This window comes from Trichechus manatus, unplaced genomic scaffold (genome assembly GCF_000243295.1).
Source record: "Trichechus manatus latirostris isolate Lorelei unplaced genomic scaffold, TriManLat1.0 scaffold00161, whole genome shotgun sequence".
Classification (NCBI taxonomy): domain Eukaryota; kingdom Metazoa; phylum Chordata; class Mammalia; order Sirenia; family Trichechidae; genus Trichechus; species Trichechus manatus.
In genome coordinates, this window is record NW_004444097.1 from 3,837,553 (window position 1) to 3,860,656 (window position 23,104).

Genomic DNA, 23,104 nt, shown 5'->3' on the forward strand with positions numbered 1-23,104 from the left:
CTCAGTAAATGGGTTGAGTAGTACACCCAAATGAGGAATACATTGTGTCTAAAATCCAAAGAGGTTCCCTAGGTGTTTTGCCTCTTTTTTGGTTGTAGAAAGGCCCAGATGTAACAGCTTATCCTTTACCTTAGAAGGGATATCTCAACATGCCCTATACCACTGCATCCCTAGAAATTTCACTGAGATGGAAAACCCCTGAATTTTGGACCAGATTTTATTTTCTACCCTCTGACATGCTAATGGCTTACCAATAAGTCTAAAGCAATTGCCACTTCTAGCTCAATCCAATCAGCATAATGTTATCAATGTAATGAACCAATGTGATATCTTGTGAAAGGGAAAGGCAATCAAGATTCCTGTGAACTAAACTATGATATAAGGCTGAAGAGTTGATATACCCCTGAGGCAGAGTAGTGTAGGTGTATTGTCGGTCTTCTCAGCTGAAAAAAAACACTGCTTCTGGTGGTGTTTACTAACAGGTATTAAGAAAAAAGCATTTGCCAGATCAATAGTCACATACCAGATACCATAAAATGTGTTAATTTATTAAACCAATGAAACTACATCTGGAACAGCAGCTGCAACTGGAGCCACCATGTAGTTAAGTTCATGATACCCACTGTCATTTTCTAAGATCCATCTGTTTTCTGCACAAGTCAAATAGGCGAGTTGAATAGGGATGTGGTGGGAATTACTACCCCTGCATCCTTCAAGTTCTTAATGGTGGCACTAATCTCTGCAATCCCTTCTAGGATGAAGTACTGCTTTGGGTTTACTATTTTCCTCGATATAGACAGTTCTAGAAGCCTCTACTTAGCCTTTCCTATCATGCTAGTCTTCGCTCCACAGGTCAGGGAACCAATGTGGGATTCTGCCAGTTGCTCAGTATGTCTATTCCAATTACGCATCCAGAACTGGGAAAATAACCACAGGGTGGGTTCAGGGAACCACTCGACCTACTGTGAGACAAATCTGAGCTAAAACTCATCACCTGCCCTCTATAAACCTCTACTCTGAATGGTGTAACACAGTGACCTTTTGGGTCTCTTGGAAATAGTGTCAGTTCAGAGCCAGTATCCAGTAATCCTCCCAAAACCTGATTATTTCCTTCTCCCCAGTGCACAGTCACCCTGGTAAAAGGCCATACATCTCTTTAGGGAAGACCTGGAAAAATTTCCACAGTATAAATTTCTGGCTGTGTAGCTAGGTCCTTCTTCAAGGGAACTCAGCCTCCCCTCCATTCAAGGCATTCTGGGTCTGTAAACTGGCTCATATCTGAGAACTGATTGAAAAGCATCACTCTCTGTTTTGGTGATTCAAGTTAGACTTCTGGTCAGTTGGCCTAGAACTTTTCCACTTACACAGATCAAGTAAGAATTTAGTAGACTGACTACCTTTTTCACTTGTATGAACACCATGATCAACTAGCCACCAAAGGTCTCTTTGAGTCAGAATATTTTGATTATTGCTTCGATTCCATTGTCTATTATGGTAACCATGCCCACCTTGTCTTTGGTGTGCCGCCACTTGGCCCCTGCCACCCCAGGATCCAGTTGTCTCCACTGCATTAAAGGATCCCAGTTTAGTGACAGCAGTTCCCACTGTAATTACTGACCCACAGAGAAGATTGACCACAAAGCTCTTTAAGGATGCTCAGACTTCCCTCACAAATTTATTCCTCACAGTCGTAATTAAAGGTGTGTTCTCTGAACACTCCCAGAGTGAATGGACAGGACACATAAAATTAACTATCATACATGGAAGACACACATAGGTTCCTTCCAATCTCAGTTTTCTTGGCAATAAAATACGAGTACTCTCAGTGGATTGCTCCAAGGACCAATGAATAAACTACTGCATAAATGGAGGGAATCTTTTGCAAAATTTTGGCTTCTCTGGGGTAGTAACACTTCATGGAATTCACTTGGCTCTATTTGACACTTTTCAGGATTTTAAAAAGGTCAAGAGAAAAACTATCCATTAAAAATAGATAAACAGTCATTTCTTATTTGAGTTACAGGAAATTCAGGAAATAAACTTTGCCTAAAAACTATTCATTCATCCATTCAACAAATTCTACCCACTGCCGTCAAGTTGATTCTGACTCATAGCAACCCTGCAGGACAGAGTAGAACTGCAGAGTGGCTGGTGGGTTTGAATTACTGACCTTTCGTTTAGCAGCCAAGCACTTAACCACTGTACCACCAGGTCTCCTCATACTAGCTACTAGGCACTGGGAATAAAATGACAAACAAGACAGATACAGAGACTTTCCTCATGGAGTAGAAAAGTACCAATAAACTATCCATGTGTCATTCTTAAAGTCACATACCATGCAGTATAATTTCACGTATTGTGCACAGTGGGCCTCCAATAATATCTGCTGTTTCATTTTCAAGCTATATTAGACACAGTAAGAATTTATCCTCCCAAAGCCCGCAAAACCACATGTGGTATTACAAAAATGACATGACCAAACAGTATGTTGCTAGGTGGTTGCTGTTATTGTTCACATAAACCATTACAAATGTATCTAGTGACTGAGGTGGTGACCATGACTTGTCCAAATAGCAAATGATTTATTGATACCAGAATTACTATTATGACATCCAAAGGCATCCCCTGGGGACAAATCTGCATGCGTACATGCAAAGGCATGCATTATCTCAAAATGTTTGATGTCTGAACAAACAATTTTCATGCCGTACTTGTCTTACGTATTTTAAGAGCATCTGAGTTCCAGTTTAATAACTTTCTAAAGCTAGGGGATCAGAGAACCTATAGGAGCCCAAGGTTAGAGGAAAAGCAATATAAGTTATATAAGACTCACTATTTCTCCTTTTTTTAGGGGCATTAGAAATCTACAGGAACCCTCTCATCTTAACCAAGTCATCATTTTAAGGTTGTTTAGGGCTGATTCTCTGGAACAACCTGAGCCACTGTGGTACGACAGTTGAACGTTTGGCTACTAACCAAAAGATTGGCAGGTCAAACCTACCCAGCAGCTCTGCAGGAGAAAGACCCAGTGATCTGCTTCCATAAAGATTACAGCCTACAAAACTCCATCAGGCAGTTCTACTCTATCACACAGGGTCCCTATGAGTCGAAAATCAACTGGATGGTACCTAACAACAACAACAAAGTGCTTTAGAAAATCCACATGCTCTTATTATTCCCCAGTGTTGGTGTCACACCACCACAGCACGTCTTAACAAGCTGCATGCTGTGTTTTCTAAGCACATTCTTCTGAACACTGCTCCGACCTCATACCCCATCCTTCTCCCTTTCTGAGCTCTGGCCATAGTGGTTGTGTTTAATTTCCTCAAATACACAGAGTTCCCTCTTAGGACCTTTGCACACGTTCTTTCTTCACATGGGAGTGAGTTCTCATCTTCTGAGAAACCCTCCCTGACCATATGTCAACATACATTCTTATGTTCTGTCTTCACACCCTCTATTTTTCCCTCATGGCCTGCGCCACAATTGGCATATATGTGTTGTGTTTACTTGTTTAATAGCTGCCTTCTCCACTAGAATGCAGTTCCATAAAGGTTGGAGCAAGTGTGTTTCATGCACTATTACATCTTCAGAAATTAGCACAATGCCTGGAAAATCACTGATGCACAATAAATAAACTCACATCTCTTCTTCAGAACAAGTTCTTTTCAGTTTAATATCATCCTGTTTTATGGATAAATATAAGAAAACTAACTTCTGATGAGTACTGTGTAAAATTCTTGCATTTAAAATACCCCAACATTTGGCTTTTCTATTCGTAGTTCTCTGGAACTAACACTTTTAGTCCTTTATTAACTAAAGAAGAATGACATGTGAATTCTACAGGTAAAAACACCACCTTCCTCCCACCCCAAACTAACTATGCCATATTTATATATTCAAGTTCTCTTACCCACCTGTAAATCCGAATATATACTTTATATACGTTTTCCTTTTATTTTACTGATGGATAAATTTCAATTATCTCTCATTGTTTTTAGAATGCCACGTTTCTAAAACAGCTAAGTATCTCTGATATTTCTCTGCTGGCCTTTTATGGAGAGACAAGCTCATTTCCCCTTCTGTATCTGGGTATGTGTCAGCAGAGGTAAACAAAACCTCTCTGTAACCTTTGGTTTGTTGTTGTGAAAACAAATGCTTTTCAGGGTCGTAGCTGTCATTACATTTTATGAAAACAGTTTCCACTCGCCCCTTCACTTTCTCCTTCTTTTATTACTTGCACTATTGGAGTTGTAGCCTTTGTTACCACTACAACAACTGAGTGTGTATTAAAGAAAAATACATGATTTATATGGTATTCAGTTAAGACTGCTGGGCTTCTTCTGAATGGGGGATCCAAAAAATAAAATGTTCCAGTAAAATAACAAAACGTCTAAGTGGAAAAAAAGGGTCACAATGGGGCCTCTAAGCTTAGTTGTAACTTTGGTAAGAGTTGAAAATTCCATGATCTCGTTTATGAAACAACACTTTTCAAACAAGAGTACTCCCACTTTAATGGGAATGAGAATGTGAATAGCTAATATTTATTTTTAAATGTGTATTATGTGCCAGGCCCTGTGCTTAATTAGTTAGTACTTTATGGATTATCACATTGAGTCTTCCCAACAATTTTATTTCCCTACCAGTTGCCATTAAGTCAACTCTGACTCATGGCGACCTCATGTCTGTCGGAGTAGAACTGTGCTCCATAGGGTTTTCAATCGCTGATTGTTAGGAAATAGATTGCCAGGGCTTTCTTCTGAGGCACCTCTGGGTGGACTCAAACTTCCAACCTTTTGGTTAGCAGCCGAGTGCATTAACTGTCTGCACCACCAAGGGACTCCCGACAATTTCACTAGATAGATACTATTACTATCACATTGTACAGACAAGGAAACTGTGACAAAGCAACACGAGTAACTTGCCCAAGTCACCACAGCCAACAAACAGCAAGACTTCTCTTTGGAGTCTGAGTTCTTAACCATTTTTCTAGGAATGGTCACACGATTAAATCTGTGTAAAATATAACTCCTTCTAATTTGGCATTTTCAATGAAAACAACTGCCACCTGATGTGGACAAGTGGAAATGAGGCCTCCTTTGGGATAAAATTTTGCTCTGAAAATAACTTCTCATCACTTTCTCTCATTCATAAAAAGTAAAGAACCACCACCGAGGAGCCCCGAGAACAGGGGGAGCACTGTGCACGTGTCATGTTGGCTCAGTAAATGCCTGTTATGACCTCTCAGAGTCCTGGCCTTTTGTTCGGTTTTGTGATAACTTGTTCTGCTTGGCAATGTGGAAAAACACTGTAGAAAGAAATAAGGCCTAAATAAGGTCTGAAAAGAAACAGCCTTATCCCACTCCAAGCCATGTTATTTTAAAAAAAGAGAGAAAGAGATCAGAGAATTTTCTATGGTGTTTAAGGGTTGTTTTTACCAAAAGAAGGCCATTCAAACTTGTATTACACACTGTTTCCAAAGCCAGTTTTATATCATTTATTATCATATTTTATATCACATATATCATTAAAATGCTATGTATACCTCTGCTTTTTATTTTTCCAGTAAGAAAGTTTTAAAATATTCCCTGCTTTACAAGTGAAGCTTACAAATCATTATACAAAGAATGAATCAAAATTTACATTTGGAGGGCCATGGCTTTGCCTTGATTTTATTTGAATTTAAAGAATATATCACTGGAATCCTTAACAGAGTACGTTTTTCCATGGGGATTTTGGAGAAGAAATGACTCCTAAGAGCTAATGTATGTATTATTTATAAAGACATCTTTAATTGGAGAAAAGCTGCCCCCAATCGGAAGCCCTCTCTTTCAGCCTGGCTCAGTGTCCTACAACAGGGAAGGTCAACAATGTCCCTTTGAGAAGGCAGGCAAGGGGGCAGGGCTCTCCCGAAAAGAGATAGATATGGCCGTACTTTATTAATTGCACCGTTAGAACATTCTTTATTACCTGAAGGAACAAACACCCAGATCTATTGTCTACATAAAAAGTTATTCTAAAACAGTTAAGGGAAAGGAATTACTGCTAATTACTGCTATGGCAGGAAAGTTGGAGAACATTTCCTTTCATGTGTTCTACAGAATTCACTTCCCACACATTTCCTTTATAAATATCTACACTCATATTTCCATATGAGATCGGGATGGATTTATAGGTACCATTGTTCAGGGTACCTTTCTTTTAAATGTTATATTTAGCAGACATATATAATGTTTAAATACTGTCATAAATCTCAAGATCCTACAGGTAAATCAATAGATATTTACTAAACATCTATTCTCTTCACAGCACTTGGTTTGATATTCAATGGGATAGAGCAAAGTACCAGACACCGTTCTTGGTCTTTGGGCTTTGGAGAGCACCACAGGCAGGCTGGCACTGTATATAAATCAGCATTTGATTATCTGCACATATAGATTAGAAAATTTTATAAAACCCCTATCATGGCGTCTGATACGCCAAATTTACTTTTTAAAGAAAAAACAGTGTGTGTAGTTATTTCATTTTTATTTATTTCATTTTTATTTTTAAAATTAATAAATCATTTGTATTTCATTTAGTAGAGAAAATATTTTTAAAAAACTTTAAATATTATAACTTGATTCTAAGGCTTCCTGAAAGCCATGAAGTAGCACTCTAGATATTTTTATGCTGATGTAAATATTTCAACACAAGAATCCATAAATGTACATGGAAAAGTTTTTTGATAAGGTGAAAATGCTCATTCCTTACTTCTTAGTAAACACCACTTTAAACTGTTAGTATATATCCCAAAAGACACGGACTACATCACCCAATTATTTAAATATGTAATAAAACACAAGAAAAACAAAAAATCATTAGAGGGATAAAAATACCAAAATGGCTGATGTAATCCCTAAAGCAAATGACAAATACCAAAAGTTTGATACATTTACCAACAAATAGAAATGTGGATGGGATCCACGAGGCCAGAGGTGGTGATGTAAGTGAAGCTGCATGGAAATTGATGGAGCTGGGTGGGAGAGCTCCCTATGATCACGAGAAGCTTGGGGAAAGAATGAGCCTTGAATGCAACCTTGATAGAAGAGGATTTCACCAGACTAGAAAAGGGAACTCTAGCTCCAAGAATATCTGATACTCCTAGTTCCGGTAAGTAGTATTCTAATGGCTGATAAGAGCCAGGATGGCATATATACCAACCACATCGAACCATTCAAACCAAGAATTTATCTGTATTTATGGGTATAGTCCAGCTTGCCTAAATGATACTTTGGAATACTTGAGAACCAAATCCTAGGGAATGGGTGTTTCATGCTGCACTTCAATTTATCCCCTTAGGAACACAAAAGGTGAGTTACTACATGATCAGGGTCTTTCTCCAGACATTGTACAAAAATGTTCTCATTAATCTTCAGAATAAAGATTATATATGGATTTACAATACATATCTAGAATATGAAGATGTTATAGAGATGTCAAATGACTTTCAAAATAAGTGTCAAAAAAATCAGAATCCAGATCTTAATGATAAGGATTTTAAAGGTGTTAAGGGAGGAAAAAAAGGGGGAAGGGGCTCTAAGATTAATAGTTTTGGAAACTCTAAGTTAGCCTAAGTCAACACAACTTCCTTCTTGCAAGACTCCCAAGAGCTAACATGCTCATGTGCCCAGCACCCTCCAAGAAGAGGACATGGTATAGTGTTTCCAAAATGATACTGAGCATGGAAACTTCATTTCACGGAACCCCCCGTGGGACTAACATCTACAGAAAGTACTTTGGCATATCCTCGGGACCACGGAGTCCCATATATTTGTCCAATATACATTCATAAACCCAAAAACAGCATAGACTCTCTAGAGGCCACAGCTACTAGGGAACATAAACACTAAGTGTGCTGAAGTACTCTCAATTGAGCATGTAAAACTGGTAAGGGTCTCCAGACTGTTCTCCACAGGATTAAACTAAGACAGTTTCAGAAATAGGCTAGTCTACTCACCGATTTATAAATACAAAGATTTGTTTTTCAAAGCTCAACACCCTGCCTTATATAGAATTTGTGCAGAAACACAATTCAGTACAATGAATACACACCCCAGAGAGCCCTAACATAGACCTTCCCTTCGTAGAAGGTCTACAGGTCTCCAGACCCAACACTGTGAAAACTGGTATAGCAGTGGCCTACCTTCACCCCAGGTCAATTCCAGCCTCTGCATGTCCGTGCTCTCTTTTCTAGTCACCGATCGTACTCACCCCCATCTTCTCCACCTGGCTAAATCCTTGCCCTGCTTGGTTATTTATTTCATATATGCATTCCTGTCTTTCAAAAAAATTATTTTAAGGCCCTGATGACCATAGACTTCTTTCTGATTCTCTTACAGTGCCTGGCTGAGTGCTGAGCCTTTATGAAACATATGTATATTTAACTGACATGACTGCAAGAGAATTCCACTTTAGATAGAGATCTTGAGAAATTGTACTGTGATTCGGTTCTATTTTTTTAATTGGTTTATTTTTCAAACATCAGTGCAACCTTTCTTTGACTCCCTTTCTAAGACGCTGCTTCCTTAGAAGTTGGAGAAAAAGTAGGAGGAAAAGAAGAAGGAAAATTACGGATATAATGGAGACTCTACATGAAGTAATGTGTACTACTATAGCAATGCTTTAGAGCCAGCTGTGCCTTATAGTAGCCACTAGCCACGTGTGGCTATTGGCTATTCAAACAGAGATGCTGCGTAATATTCACATTGAATTTCAAAGATTTGATATGGAAAAATGAATGCAAAATATCTCATGAATTTTTAATACTGTTATCTAGTGAAATAAAAATGTTTGGATATATTGGGTTAAATAAAATATATTTTTAATATATTATTAATATATAAATGTATTATTAATATTAATCTCACCTGTTTCTTTTTACTTTTTAAACTTGCTACTAGAAATTTTTTTCTTTTGGTCTGTACTGCTCAAGTGTTTTCAACACTCAAGACTGAAAAGTGGTCCAGGCATTAAATGTGGCTACTAACGTAAAAAAACTAGTTTTATATTTTTTTAAGTTCATAAGAGTTAAAAAAAAAAAAAAAAGGAAGAAAAATAGAGTTGAAAACAAACTATCTTTGAAGTTGAAACTGTGGGACCAAATTTTACAACAAATTTGACAGCTGTATTAAATTATTTGCTTTGTTTAATATAAGAGGATGACAAAATGGAAGCTTCAGTTGAAGTACCAAGACATCAGATTCCAAGTCAAGTGTGACACCATGATACAGAGTACGCAAAGGAGGTAATTATGATCTGGTCACCAGACTCTTAACCCCTCATGCATATCAAGAGGATCTAAGTGTCTGAGGTAGTAAGGGGTGGGGAGAGGATTACTTGGGAGAGAGCTGGCTGTCAGTAGCCTTGCTGGGGAATGAGTGGAGGGCCACTTTACAATGCCAAGTCATGAGAGTGGCTTCAAGGAGACTGCTCAGACAACATGATATGTTTGGCGAACAGTGCAGACAAGGGACTGGCTAATGCCCAGAACCTGGCTGGCCAGATGCTCAGACACGGTACGAGAGAGAGGTTTCTACTATGTAGAAATTGATTTGCACTGCGGGAATTTATTGAGGAAAAAAAAAATGCATAAGTGTTTTCTGCCAACTAGTTGTGGGCCATTGCAAGAAAACGCTGACGTGGGACTTACTGGGCAGGTTGAGACTGCAGAACTCCTTGAGACTATCACTCTCTTTAAACTCTGAACCAAGACTATTCCCTGAGGTCACCTATGAGCTAAATAACAGACTGGCTCACAAAAGAAAGAATACCACCCGTGAGTACTGTACTCCTTTAAAAATCATCTCTAGGAGACAGAACAGTCAACATTTAATTTAAAACAAAGATGAGAAGGCAAGGCAGCAGGGAAACGAGATTACTGGATAGGGAACAACCAGAACGGAAATAATGAGAATGTTGACAGACCGTGTAAAATGTAGCCAGTGTCTCTGAATAATATGTGTAGAAAATTGTTAAAAGGGAACCTAATTTGCTGTGTAAACTTTTACCAAAAACACAATTATTAAAAAAAAAAAAAAAAAAGCTGATGTGGGTGGGCTTCAATCCTTTCCCAGAGGGCTGCCTAGAGCAGCAAAGAGTGCTCCAAAAGGAAGATACTGGAGATACCACCAGATGCCCAGGGCTGGAGCAAGGATATGTAAGCAACCAGTAAGAGGTCTTTGCCCACATTTAGGGAGCCACAAAGCAGAAACTCTGCAAGCGACCAGAAAATTTCATCCACCAGCAGGAAAGTAGTAGCCTGCAGCGTAGGCTCCGAGAAGCAGGTGGGGAAGAAAATAAAGCGACTCATGATTGCACCCCGCCAGCCCTCCCAGCTCATGCCAGGCATGCATGAGAGACATGGCAGCGTGTGTGCCCTGCGTGCATGCAGCTACTCAACCACAAAACTGAACATCGATATCAACAGATGTATTTCCTGGAACTGTTCTAGGAAAATCAAGTTTATTCAATGATCCACCAGCTGCCAAATGTTGCAATACCACTTCAGATGCATAGTAACTTTAGGGCATATCACCTCTGCTAGCTACACATTGTTATTTACTTTCCATTTAGACTAAATACCAAAAGTGAGACTCACAGAGTGCTTTAACATATTTTAATAACAACAGTTTGCCTTTTAGAAAGAAGAAAATACGCCTACTTCACTGGGCTCTGCCTTCCAAAGGCACTTTGAGAATGGGCGTTGGCCTGTAGCATTTACTCTGGGAACTTTAATAATAGCCACCTACATTTTAAAATTTTGTAAAATTATTGTCAGAAATGCAGCACTGTAAAACTGACTTCCAAACGAAGAAGAAATGAATCTACGTTTCATCAATGCCTTCCAAAAATACTCCAGGAGTAAAACGCACAAGAAAATCAGCTCCGGATCCCACACGGCACTCTAGGCAGGCATCCGAGACAAGGTTATTTCTGCTTTCTTCTTATGAGCTGAATGCATCCAAAATACACTTATTATTATATATTTTATCATTATATGTTGGTCCTTTCCATTCATTCGATACACTGTAGACACTGCTTTCCTGCATTTGCAAAACAAATGCTTTTCAATAGCTTTCTCTGATAGTTTTTTGAAAATTGTCAAATGATATCATTTAAAAAAAAAAACTCTTGCAAAATCACCATTTTTATATCAGCAGATAAATAAAGATATGAGAGAGACAGAGCTTCTTAAGCACCAACTGCCCATGTGAGAACAAGGTGGAACTGCAACCAACTTAGTTGTCCTCTGTTCAATTCTACATTATCGTGCAACAATCAATAAAAATCTCCATACCTGCTAACACTGGAATTTCCTAAAGGAGGTATGATTCACAACAGCTAGTTCATCTTGCACTGTTCTGCTTCTCTGACAAACTATGAATTTTTTTCATACTTTCATATTTATTCTGCTCCACTTTTGCCCCCATTGTTCCTTTTTCTTAAAGCTTTATCAATTCAACATTGCTTTCCTCTATGTTTTACATTTTATCTACTGATAGCTTGCAGAATAGTCAACAGACTTTCTTGATTTGGCAAAAATCCTAGTATTGTCTTCACAGTTTAGACTTCAGTAGGAATTTAACACAACTAAATCCTGAACAAATGATTCAGGATTTAGCAGAACCCACATGAATGCTGACATTCTGCCGACACATGAGGAAGATATCCAGATGGAATAATGACAGACAACTTCTTGTTATTAGCATTTTATACTTTCAAAAGGTTTGATCTTTTGGTTTACATAAAGTTTGACATTAAGACATTAATCCAATTCCATGTACTTTATAAGCCCAGCAAGAAAATTATTTTCACTGCTTTTTAATCTAAGTCAATTTTGATCCCAAACAGCTAAAATGTTTGATTATCCACTGTAGTAACTAATATTTTTAAATAATTTATTTTTGTTGTTGTTGCTAAAAAATACACAGCAAAATATATACCAGTTCAACAATTTCTACATGTACAATTCAGCAACACTGATTGCATTCTTCAAGTTGTGCAACCATTCTCACCCTCCTTTCCCATTACTCCTCCACCATTAGCATAAACTCACTGCCCCTGAAGCTGCCTATCTAACCTTTCGAGTTGCTATTGTCAATTTGATCCCATATAGATAGTTCTTTAAAAGAGTACAATGTTCAAGGCAGACATTCTTTACTAAGCTATTGTTTGGTTAAAAGAAGTGTAGTCACTAGTACTGACGACATATTATTTTAGGCTGTTTCCAAAAACTCAAATATCTCCTTGAATGGGAAAATAGTAGTGACATAGTGATTTGAGTATACTGCTAACTCTGTAGAGGCAGTTTCAGAAAAGAGGTTCCAAATGTTTTGAATAGTGACAATATTGTAGCAAACTGTACCCTTCCACGGTACCTATGCTAAATGACAATATTCATTTTATACATCTATGTTTAGACATGTTGGCTCAGTCCTTTGCAGCCCATTTATATGTACTGCAAACAGAAATCACTCTCTGTCCAAATAGTGGATTGGTATCTTAACAACATCTAAATCAAACAAACAGAAGAATGTTCCAAAACCCTGCATGAGATATACCCAAGCAATACTCAAGACTTCTTTCTCTGGGTTTTTCACATGATTTAAAAGCAACTTAGCTCAACTGTACCAGGGAGGAAAACTACCTACCAAGCCAAATTTCTTGAATTTTTTTTTAAATCTGTTACTTCCGCTCTAAAACTCATAGATCCTAGTTTTCTTCTCCTTATCATTCATCAGAAACTTCTGTAGAGTTATCAATGACCCCTTCCTGGTGAAATCCAAGCAGAGCACAGTGGTTACACGCACAGGCTTGTGAGCCAGACTGATTGGGTTCAGATCTTGACTTTACCACTCACAAAGAGTTTGACCTTAGGCAAGCTTTGTAACCTCTCTTTCTGCCTGTTTCCTCCTCTATAAAATGGGCTTTCCTCATGAGGTTGCTGCAAAGATTAAGTGAATCATCAAATAAAGTGCTAAGCACACAGTCTAGCGCACTCAGAGTACTAAGCACTCATCAGCTCTTATTAAGTCTGACGGACTCTTTATGATCCTTATTCTCTCTTGCCTCTTTGATGAATAACAATTGCCACGCCATGTCTTAAATTCCTCGCCTTTCGTTCTTTGACTCAGCATTCTCCTTGTTCTCTTGCTTCTCTTCCCATTTCCTCAGTCTCCTTCCTTTGTTTCTCTCCTTCCCCAAGCCAATCCATCATTATCTATCTCATCATTCTTCTCTCTTCTTCCATTACCTTGAGAAATCTCATCCACTCTCATGATGCACTGTGCTTAATACAACAGCATTTAGCAAGATTTTAAATGGTCTGCATTCTGAAGCAAGATGGAAAGAGACAGCGTGAGTCCACATGTGATTATTCTGTGGAATACTTTTGTTGGCAGTAACTACGGTAATACACAACTAGGTTGCGTGGTCATTGCCAAAACAGGCACTGACCTCATTTCAATATTCTGATAACAAATACTAACATACTGTACCACTGAGCTAACGAAATGATAAGTTCCACTGGTTGCTCAAGGCTCGAGGAGAGAAAGGCAAAAGAAGGGGGAGGAGGGAGTGGATAAAGACAATCAGGAAAAGCATAAATGTGAATTTACAGAAAGAAACTATGTAAGAGGAAGAGTAAGGAAAGAAAACTCGTGGTTTAAAAGAAAATACAAGTAAATACAATCTTTGATAGAGAATACAACAGAGGTGGCAAACAGGAGTGCCCACAAGGGCCAAGAAGCAAGCTAAATGAATGAAGTGCACAAGATATATGACGGTAGGGAGTAGTGGGAACTGTGGCAAGCTAGAGAATGTACCTAAAGGTATTCAGATTCAATGTTTAAAAAGCAAACACTGCAGATCAAACAAGCCACAAGCCTTCACTTTTCTTCCTCTGTGTGTAGACAGACAGGCAACAGTACAATATATCATTGGCACCTGCCCAATGAGGTTGACCAGCCAATAATTTTTTTTAAAAAATCTATTTATTTTACTGGGTAAAAGCTATAATTGAGACAAACTTGCTTCATAATCTGATTGCATTTGTTGAATGACTGTTATGATTCATAATTCAAGCACTGATTCATTGCTTCTCTCCATCACAAACCAAAATACTATGTTTATGGATTATTAAGACTCACTTGTGACCTAAAGTGATCCACATCCTGCCAGCATTACCCCTCAACAGGCATTCCACACTTACACTGGGCCTCTGAGGTAGTCAGAGATATAGAAAAGTTCCAAGATCTCTCCCAGGGACAAAGCTGCTTATCCTGAGAGGCAAGTGTGACTGACATTCTAAATGTTTCCTTCCATCTGTATTACATCATGACAGGAAGTTATTTTTTATTGTCACCTGGTTTTGGTCAAAATGCATTTCCTTTTCTGCATCCTTACCAACTGAAAAATGATAGTTTTGTGGCCCTGAAAGATCAGACTTCTGAAAGATGGGGTGAAGGTTAATTCAATTAGGCGTCAACATTGTGATTAGCTCTGCTTAGCATGATACCAATAAAAAATATCCAGGATTGTCCACAAATAGGCAAACAGCACTAACTACCAGGAGATACTTGCTCATACGTGATCATCATAGCTCCCGATTTTCTGATGCTTTACAAAGTAAGTCCGGTTCAACATGTACTGAACCTACTATGCATCAGGCATTGAACTTGGTGTGGGAATTACAAAGACCATTCAACCATAGTTGCTACTGAAGAGTTTACACTCCAGTCGGAGAGGTGGATATGGCAACTTGCTGCTTCAAGACAATGTATTATTGTTGTGCTGTTAGGTGCCTGTGAGTGGATACCGACTCAGAGACCTCATGTGACCAAGCAGAACTGTTTAATAGGGTGTTCTAGGCTATAATCTTTACAGAAGCAGATCGCCAGGTCTTTCTCCCATGGAGCTGCTGGGTGGGTTTGAACCACCAACCTTTCAGTTAGTAGCCCAGTGCCTAACCGTTGTGCTACAGGGCTCCTTAGTACAATATACTAACCACCCATTGCCATCAAGTCGATTCTGACCCATAGCAATCCTACAGGACAGAACAGAACTGCCCCATAAGGTTTCCAAGGCTGTAATCTTTACGGAAGCAGACTGCCACATCTTTCTCCTGTGGAGCAGCTGGTGGCTTCGAACCACCAACCTTTCAGTTGGCAGCTAAGCACTTTAGCCACTGAGCCACCAGGGGTCCTTACAATGTACTGTTGTTGCTGTTGTTAGGTGCAGTCAAGTCAGTTCCAACTCATAGTGACTCTACGTACAGCAGAACAAAACACTGCCCCGTTCTGCGCCATCCTCACAATTGTTGCTATGTTTGAGCCCACTTTTGCAGCCACTGTGTCAATCCACCTCCTCGAAGGTCTTCCTCTTCCTCCCTGACCCTCTACTTTACCAAGCATGATGTCCTTCTCCAGGGACTGATCCCTGCTGATAACATGTCCAAAGTCGGTGAGACGAAGTCTCATCATCCTCACTTCTAATGAGCATACTGGCTGTATTTCTTCCAAGACGGACTTGTTCGTTCTTCTGGCAGTCCACAGCATATTCAATATAATTTGCCAACACCATAATTCAAAGGCAGCAATTCTTCTTTGGTCTTCCTTATTCACTGTCCAGCTTTTACATGCATATGAGGCATCTGAATGTACTAAGTGCTATAAGAAAAGGTGTCCAGAGAGTGCTACAGGAGAACGCGTAAGGAGCACTGAGCTCAGCCTCTTGGAAGGGAGAGAAGGAATGAGCAAAAGCAACTTGGAAGTTCACTGACAAAAACAGAAAACCACATTCCAATAAAAGCAATGCAACTAGCATTAAGTCCTTAATACATAATAAACAACCTGATAACTAGGTATACTGGCCCGAAGTCTGTAGAAGTCACACTGAATACTTTCCCGTGCTTCAGAATGGATTTGTTTTGATTCAGTCCTACAATTTTATTAATCACTCTTGAAATCAAAAATACACATTTGAGTAAGAGGATATATTCCCTTTAATTTCTTAAAGAAGTATGTAGATGACTCTCACAGAGCAGAAAACAGTGAAGACCCTATAAATGGAAACACAATTCTTGAATCAGAAAGATTCTCTTCTCCTGTCTGGTGGGGGACATTACACTCACATCTTCTTTCTCCCATCAAAGGCTTGGGACTGTTTTCATGGGTAGAACAGGCTGAGGGTAATGATTAAAAAGAGCCGGCTTCCTGCCCCCCAAGCTCTACTAGCGAAAGTGCCAGAAGAGCTGCCATTTGGGGATTGCTTTGATTTAGATAATCCGCACTGTGAAGATCCTATGGGACGAAGGTATATACACCTATATGTGAAAGCCTTACCACTGGAGAGAGCAATTAACCTGTATCCGTTGTACTCACTGCCGTGGAGTCGATTCCGACTCATAGCAAACCTACAGGACATAGTAGTACTGCCCCACAGGGTTTCCAAGGAGTGGCTGGTGGATTCAAACTGCTGACCTTTTGGTTAGCAGTCATAGCATTTAACCACTGCGTCACCAGGGCTCTGGAGCAGTTAAAGACACCCCAAAATTTGGAGTAACCCCTTAATAATAGACTAATTTTGATTAATAGTTTCCAATATCAACCCATTCATGCCATTTCTCAATCTTTGGTCCAAGTCAGATCTTTGAAGAAAGAACGGTGAAATGGTTTAATATCATGCCCTCTTTATCAATTATCATTATCAACACCTGGAACTATGGGTATCGATATTCTTTGGAACAAATTATTAATCACTTTGTTAGAGGTAAAAATGTCCTATAACTTCATCTTATTAGTAATTTTTCTAAAACAAACTGAACCCATCATTATCTGAGAAATTATTTTCACACACACTTCTCAAGTTACACATTAACAATTTTAATCTACAACATCTTCATTGTATATGCTAACAGAAACAGTTGTCTTTTTTACTCTGGAGATACATATATTTGTGCAAGTTGTACAGAAACAGTTTAAATGAAAGACCCCAAAAAGTTGCCAAACTGCAATGTAAAGGCAGAGTCCATGATTCGTGACACATCAACACCATGTAGTGGTTTTATTAACAGAGATACAACATAATTTATCTGGTAATAACATTACTTGGTCTACACTACTTGCCAAAATGTGTTACTGTTTATTAACAAATAATTGAATTTAGATGAACTTACAAAAATAAAAACAGAAAATAAACAATTTCTCACAAGCCACACTCTGCTCTTAGTTTTTAAATACCATATATTCAACATTTGCTACTGACTCTTTATTTCCCATCTTAGAATAAAGATGGATGGATAAAGGCAATGACTGTACATAAAATTCATGAGTATGACTCCAGAGTCAAATGACATCAACCCTCAAAACTTTCACTATAAAACCAGGAACGGTGAGAAAATGGTTATGAATGTAGAGACAAGATGATTAATAGAGCCAAAGTTCTGAGGAAAAAAAATTAAGAATATTACTCATCCATGTATATCTCAATATCATATTTGCATTTATAGGTAGGCAAATTAGGTAGGACATTTCTTTTAATTAGGAGCAGCAGTAAGCATTGAGCTCGAAAACAGAAAATTGCTTTCAAATGAAAGCTTATTATTATCTGTGCAACCTTCAGCAGATTCCAAGACCTCTCTGAGCCTTAGTCTTCTCGTACGCAAAAGTGAGGATAACTATACATATGTCAATGGGTTGCAATGAGTACTGAATAAACCACATATGTGAAAGCACCGTTTCTCACCAGACAATATTTCTAGGGAGAACTGCGAATGCTGAGGTTGTATACTACTGCAGCCCCTAATAGCTCCTAAGATATCTTTAGGTGTATTTTAGGTACATTCACTCTAAACTTTTCATTTCTTACACAGATGTTTTATTTGTTTGTAACCATTTTGTCCAATTTACTAGGGTAATAACAAGCTCAATTCTTAATCTCGTGGAAAATCCTCCTTTCTATCCTGACGCCAACCAGTACTTATGCATATGCTCACTATTCAGTCCAGCCATCCACTGACAAAGGTTGCCGAATAATGTGTGGATTTGGGGCCACTGTCTTATCATCCTAGGAATCTGCCCAGTGGCGTTTCTGAAAATTCTTCTGAAAAGCTCAACAAAATTCATGCAGCACCACGCAAACCCAATGCCTGTCCAAATCAATACTAGCTTTGGGCACCAACACATCTTTATACAAATGATAAGAAGCCATTACCTCTTTCGCACTGGGGTCCAGTAAAGCCGTAAGTGCAAGCACATCGATTTGGGGCCACACACCTCCCTCCATTGAGACAGCCACTTTCACAGACAGCTGTAAAATAAGAACAGAGAAGCTGAGAAGCTTTACTTGAAAGTAGATGCTAATGAAGTAGCACTTACTATCCCCTGAAAAGATAATAGATAAAAGATCTAAACAATCACCCTGGTATTTGTTTTAAGTAGTCACTCCACAGGTCCAGCTCTTCACCTGCTCCACAGTCATCTCTCAGGCAGTGCTGCCTCACACAGGATGTATTTGTACCTGTGTTAATGCTGACAGTTTTGTTCCATGAAGCATCTGAGCAATGCTTTCAGTTCTGCATCTAACATGGTGGCCTATAAGACACTTCACTGCATGGGAACTGCATTTTAGCCAACTGACTCTTTGCTTTTTATGTATGGTATAACCTTGAGAGGGCTCCCATGGGGGGAAACCTTGACCCTCCTGCTGTCACCCTTTCAGTAATGCAGCATGTTAACTACACAATTAACTGCAAAACAACAAAATATTAACACTGACCCTCAGTAATTCAAGCACCATAACAGAGTCCCAACAGAGTATTATAACAGAATCTATGGAAACAGAATCTATGAAATAAGTTGAAAGCTGCTTGAGAGGGCAATATTTTACTTATTTTAAAAGGCCATAAAATAAGAATTGAAAGATAATGCTTTGAACAACAATTTTCTGCAGTTTCCTGCAACTCTCTCCTGCACAGGCTCTCCAGGCATCTTTATCCCAAGTGCTACACTCTCCCAGGCTGAATCGGCTGCCTCCACCCACTCCTTAAAGTCCAGCTCACATCTCACTTCTCCACGAGGTTTCCCTAACACTTCTGGTTAAAATTATTTCTCCTTCATGTACTTCCGGTGAATTTTTCTCTTACTTCTGTGACAGCCATAGAGTTGTGCCACTCCCATGGCTAAGCAAGGAGCTTGGCTAGCAGAGAGTGTCCAGTTGTCAAACTTCAGATGTGCTGAGATACTGACACCAAGGATACACTCCCCAGGTTGCTCCCAGCCAATCACTGAGCACAGTGGCGGTACCAGCCTGGCCATTTCCACCCACCATGGAACTCTCCTGATGGGCAGTCTGCTCTCGGCTCCCCATCAGCCTGGCCAGAACTTTCTTGGAGCTCTGTTCCTCCTACACAAGCCTCCTTCCTTTTCTCTCTCCTTTCACAAGCGTCAGACCTGCTTCAAGGTCTTCAGGTCTTCCTGTCCTACTCCTGCTTCCTCTTCCCTTTATTCTTCACAGGTGTTTCCCCAGTAAATCTCCTCTATGTCCCATCTGTCTTGGCATCTGCTTCTCTGAGAACCTGAACTGACACAACCCCTTATAGCCAAAAGTTATAGCAGGAGTCCTTTTCTCATCACAGAATTAGAGAGCTTTATGTCTATTAAGGGTTCTGATTTGCCTCTTAATTTGTAGTCACAGAATGACAGGACAGAATAAAGAGGTTTTACGCAGGAAAGAGATTTTGAGATTGCCTAATCCAACCCTACCATTTTACAGATGAGAAAACTGAAGTCTAGGGAAGGTTTCCTAATTTTGCAAACATTAATTGAGCACCTGCCACGTGCTGGGCTTTGGGATAAACTCCCTCAGGGAGCAGGAAAGAAACAGGGTGGCTCCTCCTGAATTCTCCTTCCTAAAATGCCATCCTGCCATGTCTGAAGTCACAGTCTTAGTCAGGGGTGGTCTTCCTGCTTCCGGCTTTTCCCTCCAGTTCACCCTCCACACTGTAGTCTCGTTGTAAATGCAGTGTATAAAGCTAGTATTTCAGAGCAGTATTTCATAGTTAGACTGCTTGGCTTCTTCAGCTCTGCCACTTATGACCTGTACTACCTACAAGGTATTATGACCTGTATAACCTTAGACAACTTACATAAGGTCTCTGGGCCCCAGTTTCCTCCTCTATTATAAGGTAATAATAGCCTCTAACTCAAAGGGTTGTTGTATATTGAAATGAGTTCATATGTGTAAAAATATACCAAGCACATAATAAGCGAAGAGTAAGTAACTCAATAGTTGCAAGTTGTTGTCATTATTTCACTTCACTTTACTGGCTCTCCTTTGGAATAAACCATAATATACACAAAGGCACTCAAAACCTGGCACGTGACCTCCTACACGAGCTCATCTCCCTTCCCACCACTTCCCTTAGAACCTAAGCTCTAGCTACACCAGAGTACCTGCTACATTTGACATTCATTCTACACCATATTCCAGTGCTTTGGCCCATGTTTTGCCATGCGCCCGGAAGGCTCATCCCCCATCATCTGACAAGTGAACTCCTACCCATCCCTAAAGAATGAGCTCAAGGCAACATTTGTCCAAGAGCAAAGATGAGAAGGCAGGAAGGAGTAGAAAACCAGGATGAAAGGAAACGGGGAACCTAGGACAGAAATGGGGAGAGGGCTGACACACTGTGGGGAATGAAACCAATGTCATGGAACACTTTATGTACAAACAATCAAATGGGAAACTAATTTGCTCTGTAAACTTTCACCTAATGCATAATAAAAAATTCAACAACAAAAAAAGAATGAGCTCAAGGGCTGCCCAGGCTGGGAAGCTGCCCAGCTTCTCCTCTCTCCATGCGACTGCTATGAGCTGATAAAATTCAGTCACTGCTCTTATCACACTGCAGTGAGTGAACGGTCGCTAGGCATTATACCAATACATTTATAACAGCAAAAACTGGAAACAACCTTAATAAATGTCCATCATTAACGGATTCATTAAATAAACAGTAAAAAGTCCATGTAACAGAGTATTGTACAATCATTAAAATGTACATGAAAAATGTTTAATGACCTGGAAAATACTTCTAATAAAATATTAAGTGAAAAAGTAGCATGGAAAAATATATATACAATAAAATCTCATGTACCAAATATGCATTAAAAGACTGGAAGGTAATATCTGAAAAGATGGGATTATGGGCAATTTTTATTTTATGTTTTTATATTTTTAGACTTTTCTAAATTTTGTGCAGACTGCATATATTCATCTTATATTCAGGAAAAAAAAGATTTTTTAAAGAATTTTCATCTTGTGCACAACTCACGGACTGCTAGGCTGCTAGAGAATAGACGCTTTTCATGAATGAACCAAGCAACTGAACGCCATGTGATAAGCACTACAGTGGCAGAATGTAGACTGGGCAGCTAGAGAGATGTAGATACCATTACTCAAGAGAAAAGCTTGTTTGGGGAGGAAGATGAGGTCGAGTTTTCAAATACTTTGAGACGCTCTTGAAAATCTTGGTGGAGATGTTCAGCAATCTAATGGAACTTATACATCTGGAATGAATGAGAATTCTGCACCTCTGGATGGTGACTGTGAATCAAAGGGGTGAGGCAAGCAGGAGGTGAAGGTAACCAAACCAAAAAAAACCCCAAAACGAACCGCCATCCAAGTTGATTCCGACTCATAGCAACCCTACAGGACATAGGGTTTCCAAGGCTATAATCTTTATGGGAGCAGACTGCCACATCTTTAGGTGAAGGTAAATGGGAGGAAAATGAATCAAACACCCAACCCCAAGGTTCCACTTGGAAAATGGGTGCTAAGTGTGTTGGGTAAGTTATCTGTTCATTTATAAAAGATCACTAGACATCTGTAAAAATGCCATGCTGTGGATAATCGAAGCAAATCCAACAGCTCTTATCTCTTTATTCTGTCTAATCACAGGTCAGAATGTAGAACAATTATAACCCTGGTTTACTTACGCTGTCCACAGTGCGTCCCGGTGTATCCTTTCTGGCAAAGACAGTGATCATCACTGCAGCTACCTCCATTCATACAGCGAATATTACAGTGTTGTACTTGAGAAGGAAAAAAAAAAAAGAATTTTTTTTTTTTTTTTACAATTTAAGTGCACAGATTGTAACAGTTCACTGGAGTTGGTCTGTAGTTATTCAAAGACAAAATAAAATTGTTTATCCGCATTCATATATTTATTTAGCAATAACCTAACTGACAATGCTTAACATGTTATCATTTGCATATATAAAATCACTTACAATAAAGTATAATTGCTTCTTTAACACTTATTTTAATAGTGCTAAATGACTTTCCTAACTTAGCAGAACTTCCCACTCAAAGTCATTTCTGTAATTTACACCAACAAGAAAATAGTGCTTTGGGTAATTATAAGAGACAAGATTACGATGGCAATAATTTTCCTGTTAAAAGATTTAGAGTCCCAGGTAGGTAGCCAGGAAAACAGTCATGGTGACAAATTCCACAGAATTTTCTTAAAATCAATTTTGGAGGAAGCAGAAAGAAAAAGAAAATACCTTGAAAGGCATTAATAACAAGACTACCTGATAATGAAAACAGCTAGAAATGGCTCTGGAAGAGCTGCTTGTTTAACCTGTAAACTTAAACCCAAATACAACCCTCAGTGTTTGAAGTCCACTCATTTTCAGATTGTCACCTACAGAAGTGTGAGCTTCAGGGGCCAGGGTAGAAAGAGCGTGGGCAGACAGACTTAGACCTGAGACAATGACACGGGAGAAGACCCTGGAGTGAAAGACGCCTGCAGGCTTGCTGGTGAGACCGCAGTACAGACACGTGGTCTCGTTCTCTAATGTTTGGGCTTGTCTCTATTCCAGGGATCTAAGCACCCTAATAACACCTTTCAAAATCCCAGACTACTCTTAGTCCTGCAGAAGCCATAAGTACCCTACTTGGACAAGACTATCGTAATGGCCTGACTGAACAAATCACTAATTCTTGTTGACCCATCCCCTATACAAGGAGGCCAGAATTGGGTACTGGAAGTTTGGCTTATTCT

General features: G+C 39.2%; 1 protein-coding gene across 1 annotated transcript in view; it reads right to left on the reverse strand.

Moving 5' to 3' along the window:
- FBN1 (fibrillin 1) overlaps positions 1-23,104 on the reverse strand; it is a 275,284-nt gene that overhangs the window by 203,455 nt on the left and 48,725 nt on the right. The window contains exons 5-6 of the mRNA XM_004386296.2: positions 22,035-22,130; positions 18,253-18,348 (exon numbers count right to left, since the gene is read on the reverse strand). Coding sequence (XP_004386353.1) covers positions 18,253-18,348; positions 22,035-22,130 — 192 coding nt within the window. The remainder of the gene's footprint in view (positions 1-18,252; positions 18,349-22,034; positions 22,131-23,104) is intronic.